This window comes from Pieris rapae, chromosome 15 (assembly GCF_905147795.1).
Source record: "Pieris rapae chromosome 15, ilPieRapa1.1, whole genome shotgun sequence".
NCBI lineage: Eukaryota > Metazoa > Arthropoda > Insecta > Lepidoptera > Pieridae > Pieris > Pieris rapae.
The window spans coordinates 1677215-1701704 of record NC_059523.1 but is presented as its reverse complement, the minus strand read 5'-3'; the positions used below and the strand labels follow the sequence as shown (position 1 = coordinate 1701704).

General features: G+C 32.0%; 1 protein-coding gene across 1 annotated transcript in view; it reads left to right on the top strand.

Moving 5' to 3' along the window:
• The window catches only part of LOC110995071 (synaptotagmin-7), a 249537-nt gene that overhangs the window by 62069 nt on the left and 162978 nt on the right, over positions 1 to 24490 (top strand). The window contains exons 2-3 of the mRNA XM_045631353.1: positions 13931 to 14078; positions 23242 to 23349. Coding sequence (XP_045487309.1) covers positions 13936 to 14078; positions 23242 to 23349 — 251 coding nt within the window. The 5' untranslated portion in view covers positions 13931 to 13935. The remainder of the gene's footprint in view (positions 1 to 13930; positions 14079 to 23241; positions 23350 to 24490) is intronic.

Sequence of the window (24490 nt, the reverse complement as noted above, 5' to 3'; positions counted from 1 at the left end):
TACATTGCATTGCAGTGAAATTGATAGAGATTATTGTTTCACATCACAATCGCAAACCAGATACATATTTAAATGAAACAACTAAACACTTTATTATACTAAATAAATGTGTTAATATTATATAAAATAAAAAATTAATTACTTACCGCGTATTGATTGCATTACACTGCTTTTTTTTTCGTTAAATTATTTTATTGTATTACTAGCGACCCGCCCCGGCTTCGCACGGGTGCAATGCTGATACTAAATACATTACAGAAAATCTGTGAACATTGTATATAAAAATGTGGGTTATCCAAATACCATCACGGAACCTACTCTTGAATCACTCTATCTATTAAAAAAACCGCATGAAAGTCCGTTGCGTAGTTTCAAAGATTTAAGCATACAAAGGGACATAGGGACAGAGAAAGCGACTTTGTGTTATACTATGTAGTGATAAAGCCCGTGCCTAAAAATATGTATATAAATTATAATCAGCACGGGCGTTTTTATGCCTAACTTCTGATCTTTATTCTTTTATTACTATTGACTTAAAGCAGATATTGTTTTTAAAAATTTAAGTTTCCTAACTTTATATTAATTGATTATAAAAAATCCAAAAGACATTCGTCTTTGTAACTTTTTAATGATATAAAACGCTATGTCTACAAAAGGTTGTATGAAAAATTAATTAAAAATAATGAAGAATTGCCAGTTACGAAAATCAATGAAACTTTTTGTAATTAGGTCCTACGAATATAATATATGTATAGGTAAGTAGGTTTGATTGAACTGGTCTGCTCGTCATCCTTTCATAATAATATCGTCTGTGAACCAATTTCTCCTATGAGTAATAGAAAATATGAGGGCCTAGGGAAATAGGAATAGACGAAGTATTTATATATGAAAATGTAACTTAACACAAACTATACTACAAATCACCTAACCAATTTTGGCAATTTTGGAAAAAAATTCTCCTCAAAATCATATTTTAGTCAATTTAAAAAACATTGAATAATGAATTATTTAATTAGTTACTTGGGTCTGAGAGTTTATACCTATATTTTATTTAGTTATACCATTTTACCTTCTTTACAAATAATTGTCGGGCTCGTAGCTTGTTTTAAAACTTTTTTTTCACTTCATAAAAGCAATGCTGTGTAATAGTAAACTTATAGTTTCAGTTTTTAAAAGTATCCCGCGGTGTTAACTAAAGTTATTTTACGACAATGCAGTTGCCATTTTACTTGTTATAAATGAGATGAAGAACTGGCCAGTTAGAAACATTGCTAATAAAAACTTTTTTGAATTTCAAGTTTAGAACTCTTTAGTAACCTAATGGAGTACCTATATTGCATTAGGTATAACATTATTTTTGTAGATACGTTCTATAATACTGTACAACATCTTTTATTATATATTCATCAATAGCTGCCGTAGTGCACGCTATGGCAGATTTTTTATGTATAATTTTTCACACCTTATATGTCTGTGTCAGTCAGTGTGGATGCAACTTTGTAATGGTGAAAGAATTTTGGAAATCGGTCCGGTAGCTTTTATGTGAAAATATTAGAGAAATACATACAAAACACATTTATTTCCTTTTAATAATATAAGCTTTAATTCACGTCATATCATGTCATTATAGTCGAATCAAAAAAAAAAGTTTAAATTGTTATAATTTATACGTATAGACCATACAAGACCATGAAAAAAATGAACCTGTGAAATAAACCAATGTGAATAAAGCATCTGTGATTTATGACATTTTCCATTGAAAATTTGTAATGTAGAGGGAGGGTAAAACTTGCTGAGTTTCTTGCCCGTTCTTCTCAGAACAAGGCCTCCGGTAGTTTTGCGAACGGATGGCGTAGTCTTGCTCTTTTGCGAATTTTGAAAAAAATCTTAACATTCATTAGCCTGCCATAAGACGCATATAAACAGAATAAACGTAATTTGATTTGATTCTACATAAGGATTTACACAAATGCCCTACAAAAATACATGACCTATAATGCCTCTGCAATTATCGGCCAATAAAAGATTAGCACTGACTTTCGGCACCACCAATTTAGTATGGCACTAGGATTTTGACATGCCATTTTAATCTATACACTATAACTGAGCCGTATAATTAGTCGTAATTTCTCATTTGTACCTGAGAAATTCCATACATTTACGTATTCACCTGTACCGCTTACAAATGCCGGCTCAGAGTTATTTTCTGATATAGTAACAGCCTTCTAAGCGTTATTCAAGTTAGTTTATTTCACAGGTTTCCATGGGCTTGTAGTCTAGTATATTCACGCCTATTTCTGGAAGGGTAAAATGTATTTGTAACAATCCTGACATATATACATATGTATCTCACTCCCTTCGTCCTCTTTCCTGACATTTACTATGCATGCTCCTTAGTTATGGGTTTGGATTTGTCCCTTCTCCAGTATATCCTGGATTTGGACGAGGCAAGTACAACTCAAGTCGACTACCATCTTCAGTTGCATATACCACTGATTAATCCTTATTATAATTTTTGTTAAATAACGCCATCTAGAATCCGTGGCTACAAACTGCATGATGTGTTGACAGTTCCAATTTTATTTTTTTGCTTAATGACGTTTATATTATTATTATTATATTATAATATAAACGTCATTAAGCAAAAAATATATATACACTAAATATAGATAATAATTGATTTTGTTATATGTATCTTTGGGGTTTACAGTTGTAATGCCGTGCTTTGTTTGAACGACTGCCTTCAACTGGAATACATTATTTATTTATTTTCTTATTAGTATTCCTACAGCTACTTCATTATACATTATCTCAGCAATTACATTATACACAAAAGCAAAAAATGGAATACAGACTAAAACAGGTAATAAACATAAAACACGGTTTAAAATTGTATTACCTACTTCTACAAAAAAAATATATCTAAAGTATAAAAGAGGGAAAACAAAGCCATTATATATAATAATCCTTTATTATTTATAGATAATTCAGTTTTGTATAATATTTTTTAAACATTTTTTTAGTTATATTAAATATATCTATTCGCTTGTAATTTGTGTTATAATCTGAAGGTATACGATACATGACTGAGTTACGTAAATCGTTTGTTTTATACCGAGGGATTTGAAATAGTATAAGCGACAATAAGACAGGACAGTCAATTCAAAAGGAAAAGTCAATATAACATACGTTTCATGTGTCTAATGAAAATGAATTTATGTGTCTAACACCTGGTGACTTAATGGTATATGCAAGTGTCATAGATGTTCCGTCTGCAATTACCAGACTAGCAGTTTAGTTCAGACTAGAGTTTTGAGTTTTTTTATTCCTATTGGCGTTTGTGTGTGTGTGTGCTAAACTGTTCCTTCGCAGAAGGATCGTTGTAGCTTGTATTTCTATATTTTATTTATTTACAATACAAGTTTTTTAATTGTTATAAGTCATACAACAAGTAATGATATTAATAAGTGAAACTCTTTCTACTCGCTCAATATAAGCTAGTTCACTGGAACAAGTAAACGCACTAGGATCGATCGACCTTACGTCGCATTGACGCAGAAACTGTCAGGCCCTCTTTGAACTACCACTCAGCTTTGTTTCGGTAACAATAGCCTTTGTGTCCAAAACAATTTTTAAATTATGTTTTTGAGACCCTATTCCTAACGAAAATTGCTCAAAACAAAGTATTAAATGAAGAGACGCCAAATCCCTGCCAGTTGGAAGTATGACAGTTTTTTTATGTGAGCCAAAAGGATTCATTTTAGTTAAATGCATACCACCGCCCATGGACACCTGCCACATGACATCCACGTTCGTAGCTTTAATGTCTTGCTCACGCTCTTTGGAAGGCTCTGAAAGGGTTCTAAGTCGTAACTGTTGGTAGTATTTTTAGGTAAAACAACAGACGTCCAGGGAGTACGGTATGTTTACCTAGCTTTCAGTTTCTGGATTGTCAATAGCCTGAACAACTGGCATTACTGAAAAACAAAGGTTATAATTTAATTAAGATCTAATCAATTCAAATTGTTAAAGTATTGATTAAATTTAAACTTTTGCTTGAATGCCAGAAATACTTAAAAGCTTTCAAAATGTAGTTAAATACTTCCAAAAGTTATATAAGTTCGACAAGTCTGTTAACTGAGGTGACGTAGGTACGCAAAAAGATATTTGATATTTGATTAAATGGAGATGTTTTTACTTAAATTATGGTCTTTTGTTGGACATATAAATCACTCTATATGATGAGATTATAGAAGTTAGTTACAGTGTATGTCCCCGAAGTCATGCTCCGAGCTGGCCATCTTCGCTTTTATAAAGTAATAACATTAGTTAATGGCCTATCTTGTCGCTAAACTATAAATAAGTACTTTGTTTTTTTCCATTTTTTGTCATCGTTTCTAAAAGTAAGAAAAATGGAAGAAATATATGCTGGAGTTGAGTAGTTTATGCATCTTGCTTGAAATGGCCCAGTGGGAAGAAAAGGCGTCATATCATTAGCAACCAGGCAACATTGTGTTCTAGAAGATAGGCTTAACAGGTATTTATAAAAGACAAAATCACCCTTAGTAAAGGGAAAGGTTGTAAAATTGTTAGTTATTGTTTGCGTTGGCAAAATGCCAGACCGAAGCAAGCAATGATAATTGTTTGAGAACATTTACATTATGGTAACGAATTAAAATCTATTTACCCAATACCCAATGTTTTTTTTAATATGTGCCATATCTGTAAAAAAACTAACGGTATTAACGATTAGAATACAAAGAAGTATATAGATTTATGTTTCCTCAAACGTACAAATCAATATCACAGTTCGCTAGGTTTTGACTTTTAGGAAAATAATCAATTGAATTAAGCCTATTACTAACCTAACCTCCCGTATGCGAATCCAAAATGATTTTTATATACGGGAATCCTACAGATTTTTATATTACTATTAAGATAGCTGACATAATATATGGTTGCGATGACACTCGGGGACTGCTGTGGTAAAGCTATTATTAAAGCTTGCATTGCCTTCAATCTACCACACTACAGTCACGCCTGTATAGTCTGTCTCACTCTAACGCACCTGCGCGACGTCACCCATCACGCTAGACCGAGGTGAGATGCAGTACGCATTCTTTGCCGCTCTAACGCGTATTGGCCGCACTTATATTACGTCATCGTGTGTTAGGTTTATTCTCGTTACGGAATTTCTTGATTGGGCCGTCGCACTCACAGCCCGCGGTAAAATCTATGATATACATTTTATTATAAAGGTGTCCCTTACACCTAAATGCATAAAAGCGTTGCCCATACAGTCGGGCATTGCGTCGGGAATAAAACAATATATATTTTAAGAATAACAACGTCATGGCCATTTTTTACCAACTCGCATTATTATTATAATATTTATTGTATTGTATTTATTTATTGTTTACATAATCTTAAATAGAAGAAGTTGGTGTGGTGGAAACACAAACTTGACACAGTTTTTCTGTCCACCAGGACGTCGAAAATATTTAGATAATTAACTTATATATATACTAAGGCCAGTGACATAATATACAATAAATAAAACCTGTTCATACATTCTAGTACTTAAAACTTTACTATAAAAATATTTATTCATAAGAAAATGCAAATTTACTTGGCCGAGACCTCGGAGAATCGAAAGAAATTGTTTTTGTCTACCTCTAACTGTGTAATTTGTTATCAATTTGAATTTATTACTTCACGACGGTTCGAGCCAAATGCGATATTCGGAATAAAATATTTATTTTGGAGAACAGCGTTATGGGACGGACACAGTTCTGCGACTATTTTATTGATTTTGTTGAAGGCCAGAATGTGATCACTATTCGAATTAATAATTTTATGCTATGTTACTAAGCGAGGTGGTATTCTAAGTTAACATTTAAGTGCTGTTCTTCGAGGGCCATAGTAGCGGTACTGCCCACTCGGATCCGTGCGAGCGTCCTTTTAATTTTTTCAAACCATTGCCATCACTAGCTCTCGGATCCGAGTAGTCAGCACACAGCACATTGGGTGCCGAATACTCGGATCCAAAAAATGTTTTTTTTTTAATAAAACTAATAATATACATTCATACATATTTTCAAACATTCATATTTACCTACTTAATCAACATTTGCCATAAAAACTTTTGGTTTCCTGCTATTACTTTGTTTCCATTGTTTAAGCATTCAATCTGTTAAAGCATTCAAATGTTTGCTGCTGCATGATGCATTGCTCCGGAACACGACTAACTCCAATGCAGACATCGACCTCGCAACTCGCTCGCAAGGCCGGCAACGCACTCGCTAACCTACACTTCTACGCTCTTTTATTGAACCGTAAGGCGTATTGGTACAAAATGACTTGTACAGTTAGATTATATCGCTATTATCGATCGACACATATAAATGGCCATCCTTAATTTTCTCTATTCTTTTCTTCCCTATCATAGATAACGATGCATCGATCTTTTACACACCCGCGCCTAAGTTTGAGTTCCATATGTAAGTATAGGTAGTATACAAGTATTGAAAAGCTTTATTTCAATTACCATGCTCGTTTTCTTATTCATGACTTCTTTTAGTTCCCAGAAGCTTCCAAACTTGTGCAATCTTGTGTCTCTTAGTATTATATCGGTTATAGATATATTATATAGTATTCCACTAGATATTTTATAATACTATTATTTAGTATATAAATATTATTTTCCTTCTGGTATTATTACTTTGCTTTTCTCGGCGTTTATTCTAAGATCGACGCCTGCTTTCCAAGTCAAGGTCTGTCACCATCTTCTTCAGTTCATCGATAATTAAAGATATAGATTATGTTAAAGTACTTTTCATTGCATATGTTCTCTGGTCAATTTACTTTGCTGCTGTGTAGAGGCCACACCTCGGTATAGATTATGCGCAAACAAATTTCCTGAATTTCCATGTCGAGAGTCAAGATAATTGAATGACTGCAAAATGTGGTCGAAATATCGAAATATTCAGTGAATTGGCTTGTTAGCGCCTATTGAATCGATATAATAGGGACAAGTTTCTCTCGGTTGGTACCGGGATATCAGCAAAAAAAATTGTGTTCTATATAATATATAATATTTATAAAAATGGAAAATGTGAAATATGCACATAAAAACTGGTGCTACAACGTCTGGGCCTCAGTTTTCATGATCAATGGTCAATCTAACAGACAACTAATATTATAGTAAGCAAGTATTATTTGTTATTTTGTTTGTAGGTATTGCTTCTATATTTTAATTAAGTAAACGTGATACAAGTATGTTTTTTCATGACATGCATGGACAAATTTTACTAATTATTATTATTATATAATAGTACCTGGATGGCCGAGCTTTGCTCGGTATTTTTAATTTTTTATAAATTGTGTTTTTTGGAAGTTATATTTAAGTACGAATTACATACTAATAAAATGATGAAATATGAACAATATAGAATATATATGCTGGAATAGCTTTAGTGTTGTTGTGTCGTTAAAGCAATTTAAAAAAATAGTATTATTATTCGCCGATAGATGTCAGGAAGATTCATTTTTCAGTTTAAATTGAGACTACTCAAACACCACCTTTTTGTTATTTAGTATCATTTATTCCTAGCTAGATCGATTTATCGCCCCCAAAACCCCCCGTATACTAAATTTCATGAAAATCGTTGGAGCCAATCCCGAGATTCCAATTATATATATATATACAAGAATTGCTCGTTTAAAGATATAAGATAAAAAAAAAAAAAAAAAAAAAGTATTTTATTGAATCACAAACATTAACATACATGTAAAATTGAGGTAGCCCCAGTAAGTTAAATAATACTTGTGATGGAGCAACCTCGCAACTTCCCTTAAATTATAGATTACAATGTTTGGACCAAAACAACTGAAATATGACTTGACAAACTTAGTTACAAAATATATTATTTTTCTATTTATTTATTTTTGAATTAAAAACTAACTAAATTAAACAAATAATAACGCACGGTCTTTGCGTGCATGCGTGTGAGTGCGTGCATGTGTGTTTGTGTGTGTGTGTGTGTGTGTGTGTGTTTGTGTGTTTGTGTGTGCGCGCGCGCGCGTGTGTGTGTGTGTGTGTGTGTGCGTGCGTGCGTGCGTGCGTGTGTGTGTGTGTGTGTGTGTGTGTGTGTGTTTATCTGATTCTCGTCAAAATTAATTCTGTTTCTTCATATGTGATAGTTTTCAACCACCCAATTACGGTATTCTTACAATTATATAATAACATCGGATATATATTTAATTTCTGATTCAGTTTATTATAGATGTAGGCAGCCTGTGTAGTATATTGACGTTGAGCAAAAACTGTGTGCACGCGTGGGGCGTATGCTACAATATCTTTACGTCTCTTCTTTAGTTTACCTGGACTAAATGGTAGTGTTTTGTGCATACGTAGGGTGATATGCAAAATGTATAATTTTCTAACGCTCAATAAGCCACTATTTCTGTAAAGGTCATCGGTAGAGTATCTATATGGTTTGTAGTTCATTACTTTAATAAGGGCCCTTTGAGATCTCTCTAAATCTAAAAACTTAGTTTTAGTTGCTCCTCCCCATACGGGAATGCAGTATATTATAATAGATTGAGCCAGGGCTAGATAAACTTTATTAAGCAATGACGCGGGCATGACGTAGCGTAAGTTTTTAAATATCCAAATAAGTTTTCTAACCCGGGCCATAATTGTTTCGATGTGTAAGTGCCATGATAACCTTTGGTCCACTGTAACTCCAAGATATTTGGTAGAGTTGACACGTTCTATGGTCTGACACAAGACATAAGATAATACAACTAAGTGATTTTTATAAAAATCCGAGTTTTTTTTTTCAAAACACAGTATATAACTCCCATACGCTTCACTTAAAAGTTAAAGTACCCGGCGAAGAGTCGAGAAACCTATTAAGATGCGAGAGTAAGCTAGGAATAGGAGGTTGTTGACAAAAGGTTATCATATGTGTCTATTATCACATCTTAACAATATTAACGAATTGCGGTCTTTCTGGTCATACGCCACGCTGTCTCCTGGCTTAAGGAGTTGGAGCCGTAAGTACCTTATCCAATTCATTCAAGTCCCTTCAACAAGTTCACAAATAACGTTTTTAAAATAATAAAAAATTAAAAAAAACTTAGTGTCAGATTTCGGTATCGGTGTCGGTTTCAGTCTTCAGCCTACTTTCAAGAAAACAGCGTACCAATTCTTAAAAGGCCGGCAATGCACTTGCGAGCCCTCTGGCATTAAGTGTCCATGGGCGGTGGTATCACTAAACATCAGGTGAGCCTCCTGCCTGTTTGCCCCCTGTTCTATAAAAAAAACTGTCGAGTTTTCAAAGCGGAATTCGTCTCGATGTTTTCCTTCGCCGTATGAGCAAGTGCACATAGAAAGTTGTGCACAGACGGGTTGCGAACCAAAGATACGTCTCAATCTCAGTCTCAATCTCAGTCTCAATCTCAGTCTCAATCTCAGTCTCAATCTCAGTCTCAATCTCAGTCTCAATCTCAGTCTCAATCTCAGTCTCAATCTCAGTCTCAATCTCAGTCTCAATCTCAGTCTCAATCTCAGTCTCAATCTCAGTCTCAATCTCAGTCTCAATGTGATCCAATGTCTGATGCGAGTCGTACGCTGAAGCAAGGCCAGCACTGCTCAAAATAATAAATACACAAAAGACTTACTCAACGGTACTCTAGAATATTTAATTAAACACTCAAACATTTTAAATATGAAATCCCTGGCGTGCTTCCAGTCTGTCTGTTACATAAAAGGCACTGATATCTTAAATCTTTTAAGCCCCTACCACTTGTTTCGTATATTCTGAATCGAGACTTATTGTCATAAAAGTGAGACAAACTTTTTTTTCGTCTAACATCGATAGCTACGTATATTGTGAAACTCCCAATGGTTGTATCAGGCTTACAGAACACGACGACGGAGTAGAGATTTTATAACAGAAAATATTTATTTATATTATGCCTTTTTCATAGACCACGAATCTCCATTTTCTATGGTCCTGACATACCTTTCTCGCTTCATCCACTTTTTAGAAATTCACGATGTCCCTGTCAATTACATGTTCTGAATACTGCTTCCATATGTCTAGCATGGTATCCACCTTGGTCAAGAATTCACGAAACTTAAAGAAAACATGTTACAGAAATATACGAATTTCATTTTATATTCACAGCTCGTACAGCTCAACATTGAAGTCAGGAAGTCGAAATCTTGTTAAAGCCTTTAAATAAAACAAGTGAGAAGAGCATATCTCACAAGTGAGAAGAGAATCTCCTCTCTCTTATGTCAGCTGAACAGTTAGATCACCAATTTTAGTGTACAATTTGGAGGACAATAAATCATTGACTTGATTAGTCTATCTCATTGGCAATCGTCGACGGGATCTCTTGCCTTCGGTGTTCCGAATCACTTCTCTAAGTTTCCATCGCCTAAATGCATTGTGTAACTAAAGTATGAAATAATTGGTAGCATTGATACTAACCTTTCATGTGCATTGGTAGGGGATATCATCAAATGCACGAAGATTTTTATCAAAATATATATAAATATACATTATAGAAATAGCAAATAATATGTATTATGTTTGTTGTTGTTCATTGAATCGTATCACGTTAATATAATATACACAATTGATTACAATAGCAATATGTTTTTTATAGATCAGGGGCAAACGGGCAGGAGGTTCACCTGGTGTTAAGTGATACCGCCGCCCATGGACACTCTCAATGCCATATTATTTCAACTGTTTTCATATTATAATACATTATTACAGAATTTTAATAAATCGTTTTATTAAAAAAAAAACATTTGTGAAATAAAACAATTAGAAAAGGAAGAAGAAATATATGTTTAGTTATTGACTATTAGGTAATATTTGGCTGACATTGGCTAGAGTCTAGACTAGTGTTTTCCAACGTGGACCCACAGGGGGAAGATTCTATTGTAAAGGGGGCTAATTGATTTATAATTGGAATTTCATGTTCAATTTTTAATTTTTTTGTTTTTACTTACTATTTAACATAAACTACTTCCTAGTAATATCTTCCTAAACCCTATAATTTAAGTTTATTAAGTGAACTCCTATTACATAAAAAATACATACCGCATAAAATAGGTTTTATAATTTACATGAACTAGAAATGAGGTATATCGCTAATTCTGACTTCTGTACATCAATAATGTTTCGAATTTTTATATCCGTTTCTCAAAAATTAGTCTGCACTAAGTCCAGAATCTAAAGTTGAGATGTGTGTGGGTCAGAAATGGTCCAAAACGTTATTAGCTCTGAGTCGCGTTTCTGACTCTTACTGCCAACATCTAGCTTCCAAATCCGCTCGTTAGAATGTGAAAATATTATAATGCTGTGTGTTCTGATATTTTTAACAATAGTATTTGTAAATTTAAAAAGATAGTTCACGGTGAATACTTGCAACCTAAATTACTTATTTGAATTAATTAATATATATATATATATTTTTTTTCTTTTTTGTCATTCAGTTGAATATGTGGTTGTTGTTTGGTTGATATTTAGTGTAAATGCTGTGTATAATTGGATATCAGATTTTCAAATGTTGTTTAGTGTGTAATAACTGTATGTATCTAATCAGTCTGTTTTCTGCTTTTGTACCTAAATGTAAAAAAAAAATCAACTGAAAGGTCCACTGCATTACGAAAATGAAATACAAATAAATATTTCATAGAATATTTAAACAAAAAGCTATTAATTTGTTTTTCTTTCTGTAATATATAGTATAATGAGCCTCAAAAAGTCTATATTATATGCACAAACAAAATTTAAGATCAAACACTCCTTATGCGTCCTCGACTCTTTACAAAAAGTTCACTCTCATGCATAATTGAGAACGATTTCAAATATCGTTCACTCATTCATTCACATCACGTTCAGTCAATACGTGTTCTGAGTCTGGAGTGAATTAAACCATTAGGTTTCAAAGGTATTTAGGAAAACTAGCTTTAGTGGAAAAACATTTTCCATCAGTTGGATATATGGGATTTATTGGTAAATAAAAAATCGTAAAAAGCTGAAATATGCATAGAGTTTAATGAATGTTTTAATACAATAAAATATTTAGTTATTTCATTTGTATTAATAATTGTGTTCCATATCAACATTATTTACTTAGGTATAAAAGTATTATGTACTCTTTCTAGAAATGAAAATTTGCATGCTTCAAAACTTCAAGCCAATTTTGATTATTAGAATATTCTTTATATACCTGAATTAAATTAAATGAACCTATGTATTTTAGTTATCGGGAAATTATTTAGGCAAAGATACATATATGTGTGAAATTTAATACGTTGAAACCTAGATTATCATACTTACTAATTTTAAAATTTCAATAATATAACATACATTTAAAACAAAATGCATTGAAATAGTAAAACTAATCTGTAAAAAGATTAACTTTATCGTATTATCTCAATATCTAGGCAATGAATTGTTTAAAGGCTTTGGCCTAGTGACTTTAGTGTGGCACTCTTATGTGGGTCGTAGGTTTGATCCCCAGCTGTGCACGAATGGCCTTATTGCGAATTGCGCTTTAAAAAATCGCATGTATGCAAAATTCATGAGATTATCGACATATATCAAATTAAAATCAATGATCAAATAAGCCGATGCAATCTGATGCCAAGAATCATAGTTATATATATATATATATATATATATAAGAGTATAAAGTTATAGCGCCACTGTATTATTACTATCTCAATATCTTGCAAAACGAATTGATGACGTAGAGATTAAATATGTAAAAACCTCTTTTAAGATTAAAGATGTTTTTGAATTATATTATTTCGTGTTATATTTGTAACTGAAAAGAAAGAAAACGTAAGTCAACATAATACTACCGAAAATTCAGAACACACATTAGGCGTTCTGAAGCTCGCTTGAGCTTTCTATCAACGATACCAACACTTAGAGGTGTGTGAAGTTTAATAACTTTTAGTGATTCACGTCTTTGTCATCATGAACTTATGGAATCATGTGTGACTGCGTGTCATAAATATTGTGTCACACAGATTCTTATAAGTTATGTAACCTAATTAGTAAATAATTCAAAGTGCAAACGAAATGTTAACAATCAATTGACACTTGTAGCAAAACGTCAGATTTGGTAGTAATGTTAAGTAGTAAAAGTATTATTACATAAATTGTAATATAACTTTCTCATTTCCGAGAGTGAACAGTTCGATATCACTTATATCTTTGATAGCTAAGAGTTTTTTCACTTAGTTTTGTGAACCCATAAACAAGTGACATTACAGTTTTTTGTTTTGTTGCAATCCTTGTAGGGATTACGACAAAACCCTTAATTTTTTATCTATTAAACACAGCTAGACAGTTGACTTTTAGTTTGGACCAAGGTCTTTATTTCACGATCCCTCCAATAATCGATACCGAACATAACTCTCGATTAGATTGATCAAACGCTCGAATAATTTGTGTATATATAATAACATCAGTTTTGTATATTATATCGAAATTAACTGACCCGGTAAACGTTGAAAACAACATTTGGCAAAAGCCTTGTTAATTATTCCTAGGAAACATTTAGAAATATAGAAAAAAAGATTTTGTCTAAAGTGAAAAATAAAATATAAAGGGTGGCACCCTAAACCTTTTGGGGGGTTTAAAAATAGATATCCTATTCCCATATCGGTCTAGACATTTTGGAGGAGTTTAATTACAATCACCGTGACCCGAGACTTTTATATATTAGATGTCATTTAAAGTATTATAATCTTATTAAAATTGCTTGACTTTTAATCTTCTTGTCAAAACTTTTACTTAAACTTACAAAACTCGTAGGTGAACAATTCGAACTTCACAAAGCTTTTTAATGTGGATTATTTTTAAATTAACCTTTCTCTTTGTTTCAGACAAAATGAAAGTGCGTGACGTCATATTAGTATCGATATTGTGTATCGGTCTGGCGGCCATCTTGTTTGCGATCGCTGCGTACTTGTACATCAGGAGTAGGAGGAGGAAACGGGAGGATGATGAAGAGGGGACCAGCTGTGCAATCAGGTAATTGTAGAATTCCTGCCTGATCACTGAATCAAAGTATTTCTTTCTTTTTGTCATACCCTTGCGCTGAATCTGTTAAATTGAAAGTTGAATCTTTACTCTAGCTCCTGAATAATTAATAGATATTTTTCTTTTTGAAAGTAGGTGATCAGCTGTAAGTCAATGTTTTAGTACACATAACAGTTCTCATAATTAAAGAAAACACTTTTTTAACGGATTAAAGTCATGTATTATTGTAAACTTATAATTAAACGAAACGTCGGTTAAATTTAAATTATGTTTAAATAATTATAAGTTTACAAAATACATGACTTTAATCCGTTAAAAAAGTGTTTTCTTTAAATGTGTAAAAGTTATGTCAATAAAAGACAATAGGTACTAAGTTCTCATAATGTTTTCATTCACAAGTAAATATCAAGAAGAGCATCGAGTTTGCAAGAACCATCTGCTCGAGTGTCATACAATTATAAATAAATATCAACACATACAACCCCAGTTTTAATTCACTTACAATATTTGTACTAGAGAACCCTTTGGCCGATGGTAATATATAATTAACGACTCAGACGTGCTTAGTTCAGTTTTAATTGCCTAAAGTTGGACTACAGACGAAACAAGAAAACTCTTTTCAATGCTACATGTCACACAGGTTTTAGGGACACATCTTTGGCGTATAGGTTACATAAAATTCAAAATCATTTATTCATATAGGTAACAAAATGTACACTTATGAACATAAATATATGAAAAGTTATCAAGGGCGTAGAACAGAAGAGAAGAACTGGAAATCAACTCTCTGCCACACTTAATTAATCGACAAGTTTGTTGTGTTATACAACGTTTGTAAGGAGTTGCAACCATTACACCATATTTCATATGTCACCTTAAGTAATAAAGAATAATAAAATAAATTTAAAACAAAGATGTCGTCTATATTAAGAGTGTCCTCTATAATTATATAGGAATGGTGAAATAGTAGCACGCACTTACATTCTCGTGGGGACAAGAAGCAAACACGTAGTCGATATAACTAACATCATTGCATACTCGAATTAAAGTCCGACCAGTCACCATACACTTGAAAGGTATTCAGTTCAGGAGATAGAAATCTTATATTAAACGTTTTCGCGGATCGTGATAAAATCCTGCGGCGTCGTTAATCTTTAATAACGTACCAGTATTCTTCATAAAAAGAAACCGTTTTAACCGTTTGAAACATCGAGAAGAAACCGGCTTGCCAAATCAAAAAAAACGACGACGTGTGTCCCCAAATGAAATCCCTTCTTGGTATAGGCCTCCTCCAGGTTCTTCCAAATAAATCTATGCATGGCTTTCTTTCTCAATTCGCTTCCTGCTAACTCTTCTATATCTTCTATCCAACTTTATAGGGCGCCCTCTTCTTCTTTCCTTTCCGTATAGTTGTCTTAAAATCAACATGCTATTTTCTCCTTTATGAATAAATCGTACTCATTTATAAAACTAAAATTTAGTGCAACGGAAGACCAGATATTCCGTGCTCAGAATTAAATTAACAAATTTAATCTTAATATCAAACATTATTGTACGATGTAATACTGAATCATTCGTATTTGCAGTAAATGTACTAGTTATGTCATTTTTTTCTGGTATCAAATTGCAATTGTTTTGTTCAATGGAAACATCGAGAAAACTCCAAAGGAAAACAGTTTTATGACGTCATAAACATCTCGACTTTGTCCTCGAATTGTTTGTACAACGACGCTCTATGTTTATTTTCTGGCTTAGATAAAGTTTTCTCTTATATTTCTTAAACGGATTTGAACAGAGATTTAATCTATAAAATATATGAAAGGACAGACGGAGAGTATATCTTAATATATATAAATTATGTGTCACGTTGTTTGTCCGCTGTGAGCTCCTAAACTACTTAACCGATTTCAATCACGGTATACAACGTTCAAGATAGTATAGCTTACATATATATTATGTCACAAAAAGTCCTCTTAAACGGCTGGATTGATTTGAATGTTGCTTTTTGTATGCGTTTGGGTGGAGATCTGGGTCGTTAAGATTCTAAAATCAGCCTGATAGACGGCGCTGCAGTCGGTACTAATCATACTTATCATATATATTATTAATTCAAATATAATTATTTATTTATTTATTTATTAATAATATATATGATGTAGCCCGTGAACCTAGCCCTAAAACGTATCTTTCAATAATATATCATAATTTGATGTGATAGACATATGGGATGACATATCATGTCTCTACTTACAAGATGGCCAAAAGTTACCTAATAAAATGGTATCTACATACTTTAGTTAAATGTAAGTAAACTATATTAAAAACGTTATAAATTTTCTTAAAAAATGCGAAGAAACTTTTTCCCCAACCTATTATTGTAAATGAAATATTGAGATAGAGAAAAATATCATCAAAGGAGTTATATCTGTTACATCTAAGCTCTAAAATGAATATTTTCATATTTGCTCCGATTCAAACTAAGCTTAATGGCATTCCTTATAATCCTGATAGCTTTTTGTTCGTAACATTTCATTAAAATGACAACGTGATTTACACGTAATATTAAATTTCGAACAAAATAATTGATATGAAATTCGATACAAATGTCGTCTAAGATTTTCGTACTCAGGCCGCTGTTTTGTTAAAAATAAACGATGCAGCTCTCGGCTCAAGGGCCGGTATTCATCTGAATTGAGGTCAATTTGGGTCAAAATAGTTCTGAGGTAAGTTTAGATGATGATCTATTATAGACTCATAATCTTTTCTTAATATACAGCAACAAGGTGTGTAAATTTGGACTTTGGATGACTTTGTGTCAAGCACTTTTCTCTGATCTAAGCACGTATATTTACAATAATGTCAGTAATGCCCCTTATACCATGGTAGATTGGTTTTACTATATATATCATAAATTTCTATAAATGTTATATTTCTCTACTGAGAAATTCCCGCTTTATATCGCGTATTATGAAAATGTGTTACAAGAGTTCCTGAGTTGTCTTCTTCCTAATATGAATTAAAAAGGTATAGTTTTTTTCTTATACCCAAGCACAGATATTTTACATTATTTACCAAGCACGAGGTTTTGACTTATTTGCAAATCGTGGTCAGCTAGAGACTGTCACATAAAGAACTTTTTAATATTATGATTAAAATATTCCCATATTAACGCCATCTTTTTCATCAACCGATGAATTTTATGCTAAAATTTATCTGACAAATTTATGAATGCTTCTATTTCCTCGTTTTAAATACATAATAATGTTTTCAATATTAATAATATTGTGTTAACTGAAACTTCATTTAATTTGTTTGTGAGTCTGTGGAAAGTGTGTTTTAGTGTGTCATTTAAATTTAATTCAAATATTTTTGTTAGAGCATTTTGGATTATAAAGGAAATACGATAAAAGTGATTGTTTTTAAGTAAAATAGAAATGTTTTCCATTATGTTCAGTTTAACTCATTATGTATATACAGTGTATATTACGAAAACATCATTATTAGTTCATTTGGATTACCCATTCTATGAAAACGAAACCGCTTCAATCAACTATTGCGTCTAATGCGCTAATGTCAGGTCCCATTTGTTTCTAACGAGCTAATATTGACATAATGACCTAATGCTCTTCATACGAAACGTCAAATAAACCTAAACGTTTGGGCATCATGCTGCAAATTGGACAAAAGTAATTATTTTATTGGAAAATGTACTTTATAAGTTTGAAATAGGATTGTAATTCCTTTGATTCAAAACCACGATAGATTTCGATACATAAGTGCCATCTACACAAATAAAGCTAATTTCGCGGATTTGTTCTACTTTGAGCTTATGAATAGAGTCGGTAATTACTTTTATGAACGAGGTCCTTCGACCGCATTTGTCTGTATGACTGTATGACATAACACTCACAAAAATACAGTTTTGACGCATAGCTGATATTGATGACACTGATGAAAAATAATGATCGATTATTTAAATTTTCCCAAAATTTTTGTTATGATAAAAATGAGAATCTTTTACATTTATTTACCGGTTTATGTTTAGATAAAGCTAAGTAGTAAGTGCTATTTTTTTTTAGAACAGGGGGCAATCGGGCAGGAGGCTCACCTGATGTTAAGTGATACTGCCGCCCATGAACACTCTCAATGCCAGAGGGCTCGCAAGTGTGTTGCCGGCCTTTTAAGAATTGGTACGCTCTTTTCTTGAAGGACCCTAAGTCGAATTGGTTCGGAAATACTTCAGTCGGCAATTGCAAACAGATACCAATAAAGTTTCACTAAGAATCGAACTTAGACTCGCGTTACACTTAGATACATATTGTTTCTCTACAAGTTAAAACTAAGATATATACATATTGTAAAAGTTTGGATTAACAATATTAGTACATATACTTTTTACGTAGAAAAATTATAAAACCTGCGGGAAAGATGTACCACAAAAATAATTATTATTTATACTAAATTAAGCTTTATTTTTGTATATCTATGTATATTATTTATTGATTTTCTTAAATAAATAAATAAATATTTTATTCAAAGATTTAAAAAATATTTTCTTGACTGATATTGAGAAAATGTGACTATTCGTAGAAATGAGCTACGCCGTAGCACTTAATCCTTCAAAATTTATTTTAAACATAAAACACTGCGATTTTTGTTTTTGGCATTCACCCAACCCTTGGGATATTCATAAAATCTTATCTAATATGTCTATATGCTTATAAATCAGAAGGTTCTTTAAGAAAATGTTTTTCTTGTAATATAAAAAGCTGTCGCAATAAACAACTAGCAAACACAATATTTCCTTGTTACAAGAGACTTATATTTCAATGGAGTCAACGGCGTCAAGTAGAAAACACTTTTCTTTATTCAATGTTGTTTTGCCAATCCACAACGAACTCTATGTTTAATACAATAAGTACGAAGCTATCAGGTCTAGAGTTAAGGGTTGGTTAAAGCATGGCTTGTTAAGTGAATTTGTGTTTTATCGCGTTGGTAATAGAGATAGCTTTACATTGAACACACATGTGGAAGAACGAATGCTTGAACTGACGAAATTCAGTCTATACGTGAAATTGGTGGATTAAAGTTGTTCTACCTATTTATTCAGTATTGTTCCAAATTCAAATCTCGTGTGGATGTGTTCTAAGTTTGAAAGTTTGAAAATCGAATTATTCGAATTTCGGGGTTTGTCGCAGCGTGGCGCAATGTAAATAAGCCGGTGCAGCAACTGTGATAATTTATGAGTTTCCAAATTTGAATTCTCGGTATGAGTTTGAGAAGGTAATTCATATTAAATACATAACTGAAATACGTACAATAACTTACAGCCAATACTAACATATAAATAAATGTGTTTTAATACGTAATTACTAGCCATTACCATAAACTAGCTATAATATTATATAGACCGGTATAAATAAAGCCATTAAAGGCTTTATAGGGCAATAACTATTAATAGCAGTCTTGTGATACAATTTTTTTAAAACACTAACTCTATTACTCGTATTACGTATACGTATTTTGTCATATCTAGTACTAGTAGTAGTTACTGTTTTTAGCCTCTATTAGTAAGCCTTAGAAATATATTTTCATAGGGAAGCAAGTAAGCCTTCTGTGCCTGACACGTCAATTGTCTAGGATATGCAGGTTTCTTGGCGATGTTTGCGCCTGTGCCGTACGAGCTAGAATTAATTGCGAACATAGAAATATGGGTATTTTATCTAGCCAGAGCTTCAACGCCCTTCAAACTTTAAATTAATATCTCTGTTTTTAACCTAAAGAAGTTCTATAATTAAAATAATGTATTTACCAATACATAAATTTAAAAAAAGCACACATACATACCAAGCGCAACTTTGCGAAAGCCGTTTTGTTAAATAAGTAAACTAATAAAAATCATCAGACCCAGGATAAATAATTATAATATTTGCAAATGTTAATAACCTATTTTGATCATTTTTTTTATAGTAATTAGTTACGACTTACAGATTAATTGTGTCTGAATTAACCTTTGGACAAACTCTAACATTGCGTCTAGATACACATTACTATTTTTCTTCTCATTTTAATTTAGTTATAGTTACATGTTATTTTGAGTTATTTTTTGTAATTATGCATTTCTTGTACTTTACCTTCTGTAGGTGTTTTTTTATTGTTCCATAGGGTTGCCTGGAAGAATTCGCTTGTAAGCAATAAGGCCCGTTGCCCAATGACTTATGTAACCTGTTTTTTATTATATGTATGATTTTGTATATTACGTAGTAACGAAGCTAGTTAGTAGTATTTTGTAGTAACGAATTGTAAATAAATAAATATATAAACATTCTCTATTTACTAGTTAGCACATATGTTAAAAACCGAAGGAATCTTTAATCTCAGGCGACTAAGAAAGGCATGACACGGTGTTTAAAAAAAATATAAGCTTCTATTTTTTTTAATACACTGTAAACTTATATTCTATTTAAACCCGAGACAAATTAAATATTCATTGTATGTGCATTTGATTACTTATATTTTGTCGTGCTATTGACGTTTATCAATGTCCGTTAATAATTAGTTATCTGTACCACCCGCTGTGCGTTTGTGACACCCTGGAACCTGTGGCGTTGTAATTAAAAGAATGAAGATGTTAACAAGCGTTTCTCGTTAGTTTTCTGTGTCTAGACTTGTTTTTTCATTTGATGCCAGGTGGTTTTTACCAACTTTCTGATTTTCGTATATCATCTTGTCTAATGATTCTTGCTACGAGCAAGGTATGTTGGCTTTATAAGAGCCATCTATATTACTGAGTGTATAGTTGAGGCTGGAATATTTTGCAAATCATGCGTTATTCTCGCTGAATTCTAAAACCCAGTGCGTGATCTAAGCCATATAAGGTATCCTGAATGATTAAAAGTTGAAATTGTATATAAAAGTACGTTGTCGTCCAAAAATAGAAAATACACTTTTAGGGATGGCTAATTAAGTTTCTTGAAATAACATTTAGTAAAATTTTATTCTATTTATCTTGATAATAGTAAAATAATACTTACCTTTTAATTTAAATCTGTTATAAAAATATTAATGTTATAGTAACTAATTAACAAAGAAAAGATAAAGCTAAAATATATATAAAACGAAATTATAATGCACTAGTACAATAAGGTTTTAAAACAAAAGAACTAGGTATTATATAAAACCCCTAGTTTTAAGCACAATGGTACAAAAACGCTTTTACAATTTTGATTCGCCTTATCGTAGAACACAGCAATAATATGCTACGAAAGTTTACATGTACTGCTACGTGCTACTTCTACGAGCTTTTCTACGAAGATGTGATCATAATACAAGTATGCCTCAGCATAAACAATACCAAAAAACGAACACCTATTGGAATAGAAAAGTAAGGATATATTTTTGTTTGAAAAAGTATGACTCTCCGTGTTTAGAAACGTTCAAATAGAATACGTAAAAATTTAAAAATATAATAAATGTTTGAAAAGGTTTATCGAGCTATCGAAAGTTGAATTTTATTCAGAGGGCTTCTTTGTTTATTGATTCCGCCCATGGACACTCAATACCAGAAGGCGCGAGTGCGTTAAGTGAGGACCTTCTAATGAAGGCCCTCACATAACGCACTCGCGGCAATCGCGCAATCATATTATCGTATATTCAAATTCTAAAATTCTAATATAATTTATTTATGTAGGTAACATAAGGTACACTTATGAACATCAAATTAAATGCTTCTAATTTTACATTTACCGCCAGTTTTCAAATCAAGGGCTTAGAACGGAAGAGAAGAACTGGCTTTAAACTCTCCGTCACTTTTTTTAATCGCAAGTTTTTTTTTTACACAACGTTTGTCCTCTATCAGCAGGAGGCATGGTGAAATAGGAACACGCACTTACATACTCGTGGGAACAACACGATAATACATAATCTAAATAACAAATCACCGCATACACGAATTAAAGTTCGGCCAGTCGCAAGTAGCACCCGTTCTCGAGTATGACGCATGGCCAGCCATCGGCCCCCTCGCCGAATTTTTGGGAGAGAGAACCCGACGCATGGACGCCTACGTTTATTGTGTCTAACAGATACACCATACATTATACCGTAAAACTATTGTTAACGAAAAAAATCTTACAAACCATAAATATTTAGTAAACCACAGATAGGTGATGAAGTTATTTTAATAATTTTAATAAAGAATGTTACTAAATATTATTATGAAACTGTGTCTCTTTATAGCTTGAAGCTTATTTATAAATATGAAATAAAAAGAATTCTACTGTATTTTATGACTGTTTTTAAATCGAGTTTTTTAATTGGTTTTAGACTATATGTAAAATAATGCTAAATTCTAATGGTAGAATGCAATAATTCACTTTATTTAACTGCAAAAAATCAATTGATTAAACTATCCTTAAGTTTGTTCAATATTTAATAGTTTCGATTATAATTAAAGTATGAATTATTATAATTATAATTAAAGTTGAATATCTAGTAGCTTTATACAAGATAAGAATTACCGTCGAAGTTACGCCGTAAGCTAAATATATATTTCAGTTATGAAGAAAATTATAGCGACATAAAAAATACAATTTTATGAATATTTTAGATAATAATTATCGATATTACCGCCACATGCGTGGTCACATCAACGCTACGAGGTCGGCGTTATTTGCCTGTGACGACACGCTCGCACGCAGACATAACACGTGTTCATAAAATTAATCAATTTTATATATATATATACCATTTTTAATTTTATTATATATATATTATTATATATATATATATATACCATTTTTAATTTTATTTTTATGTTTTAGGAATATTCAACTGAAACGTCAACGCTTTCTTTTGTTTATTAATTTTATTTGCATTTATTTCTGCTTATAAACTGTGATTACTAAACATAAATGACGCTTTTCATAAACATAATTAAACTAAATTACTACACAGATTTATTATTTTCTACAATAATTTAAGAAACTCGAAATAATTTGTATAATTGATTGTAAAAGTAATTATTCTCGAATACGGTAATTTGTATTGTAATTTTCCTCGACCTGATTCATAATAGCAAGCCTTCTTTGACAAATGAACTGAACTAAAATGAAAGGTTTCTTCGATTAAAAGACTCATTATAGTGTGTTTGTTACAGGGCAGATTCATCAGCTACGGATGGCGGTAGTATGCGGGAAAAGGGGATGAGTAGGCTCAATGGGTTCCTGAACTTAAAGACACCTCTTATAAGTACGAAAACATTAGGGTAAGTGTATTAATTTGTATGTATGCTCGAACATGGGCTGTTCAATCTAAAAAACAAATTGTTTAGTTCCTATCTGATACATAATCCGCTGTTTTACTAGTATCTGAAATTGGTAGTGTAATATTTTTATTTTTTAATTGTTTGTGATATTAAATTTTACTATAATTGCCATAATATATTATGTATTTTAGGAAATATAGAAATATAGCTTTTAACATATACTACAGATAGCATTATATTATGTGATCTGGTGAAATTTAATAGCACAAGTAACAATCAGCTCATCCTCACATAACATCGCTTCAGTGAAACTAAAAAAGTTAATTTTTTAGTCACAACTTTAACACTACGCCATCTATTGACCTTCCTTTAAACTAAGCAAAGGGTGTAAAAATATTTTGATGATAAGGAATCGTTTTAAGACTGTGAATGTACTAGTAATTAAATTTGTATGTTTAATTAAGTTCAGTTGCTCTTTTCTTATAAATATACTTGTTGTGACGAATTGGTGATAAGAGCCATCTTTTGACGAATTACAATACTAACTTTATGAACACGATAAACACGTTAACTTATGATGACGCTAGATGGCAATATTATCAATATTTTTTTTCGAAACTCAAGTAATATGTATTGTATTTATATTTAGTAGATTTAATAAAGGTATAAAGTAATGATTGTCTTAATGTTTCTTGATGTTTTCCTTTCTTCCTTCTAAAATTTTCAGTGCTTTTATATAAAAAAACTGAGCCTACTTTCATAACATTTCCCTAAAGTGCACTTTACGGCTGATGCATTTTCGTAAATGCATCTGGGTGCATTAAATTTTAAAGGTATTATTCCCGAATAATGTACCTCCGTCATACTCCCTAAAGATTGTTGCAGGTAGAAATTTCTTAGGCTGTTTTACCGCAGAATTTAAAATGAACAATCTACGTGTTAATATCACTATTAAAGTCCCTTTAAATCTTCCTTATTACTGATTTACATGGCAACAGCATTATACTTTAACCATATCTAAGTTATTAATTTACGGCATCATATTATATTTTTTGACACATCAGGCTCATCTGTTGCTAAGTGATAGCATAGCCCGCAGATACTCATATTGCCAGAGTGCGTTGCCGGCTTTTTCAGAATT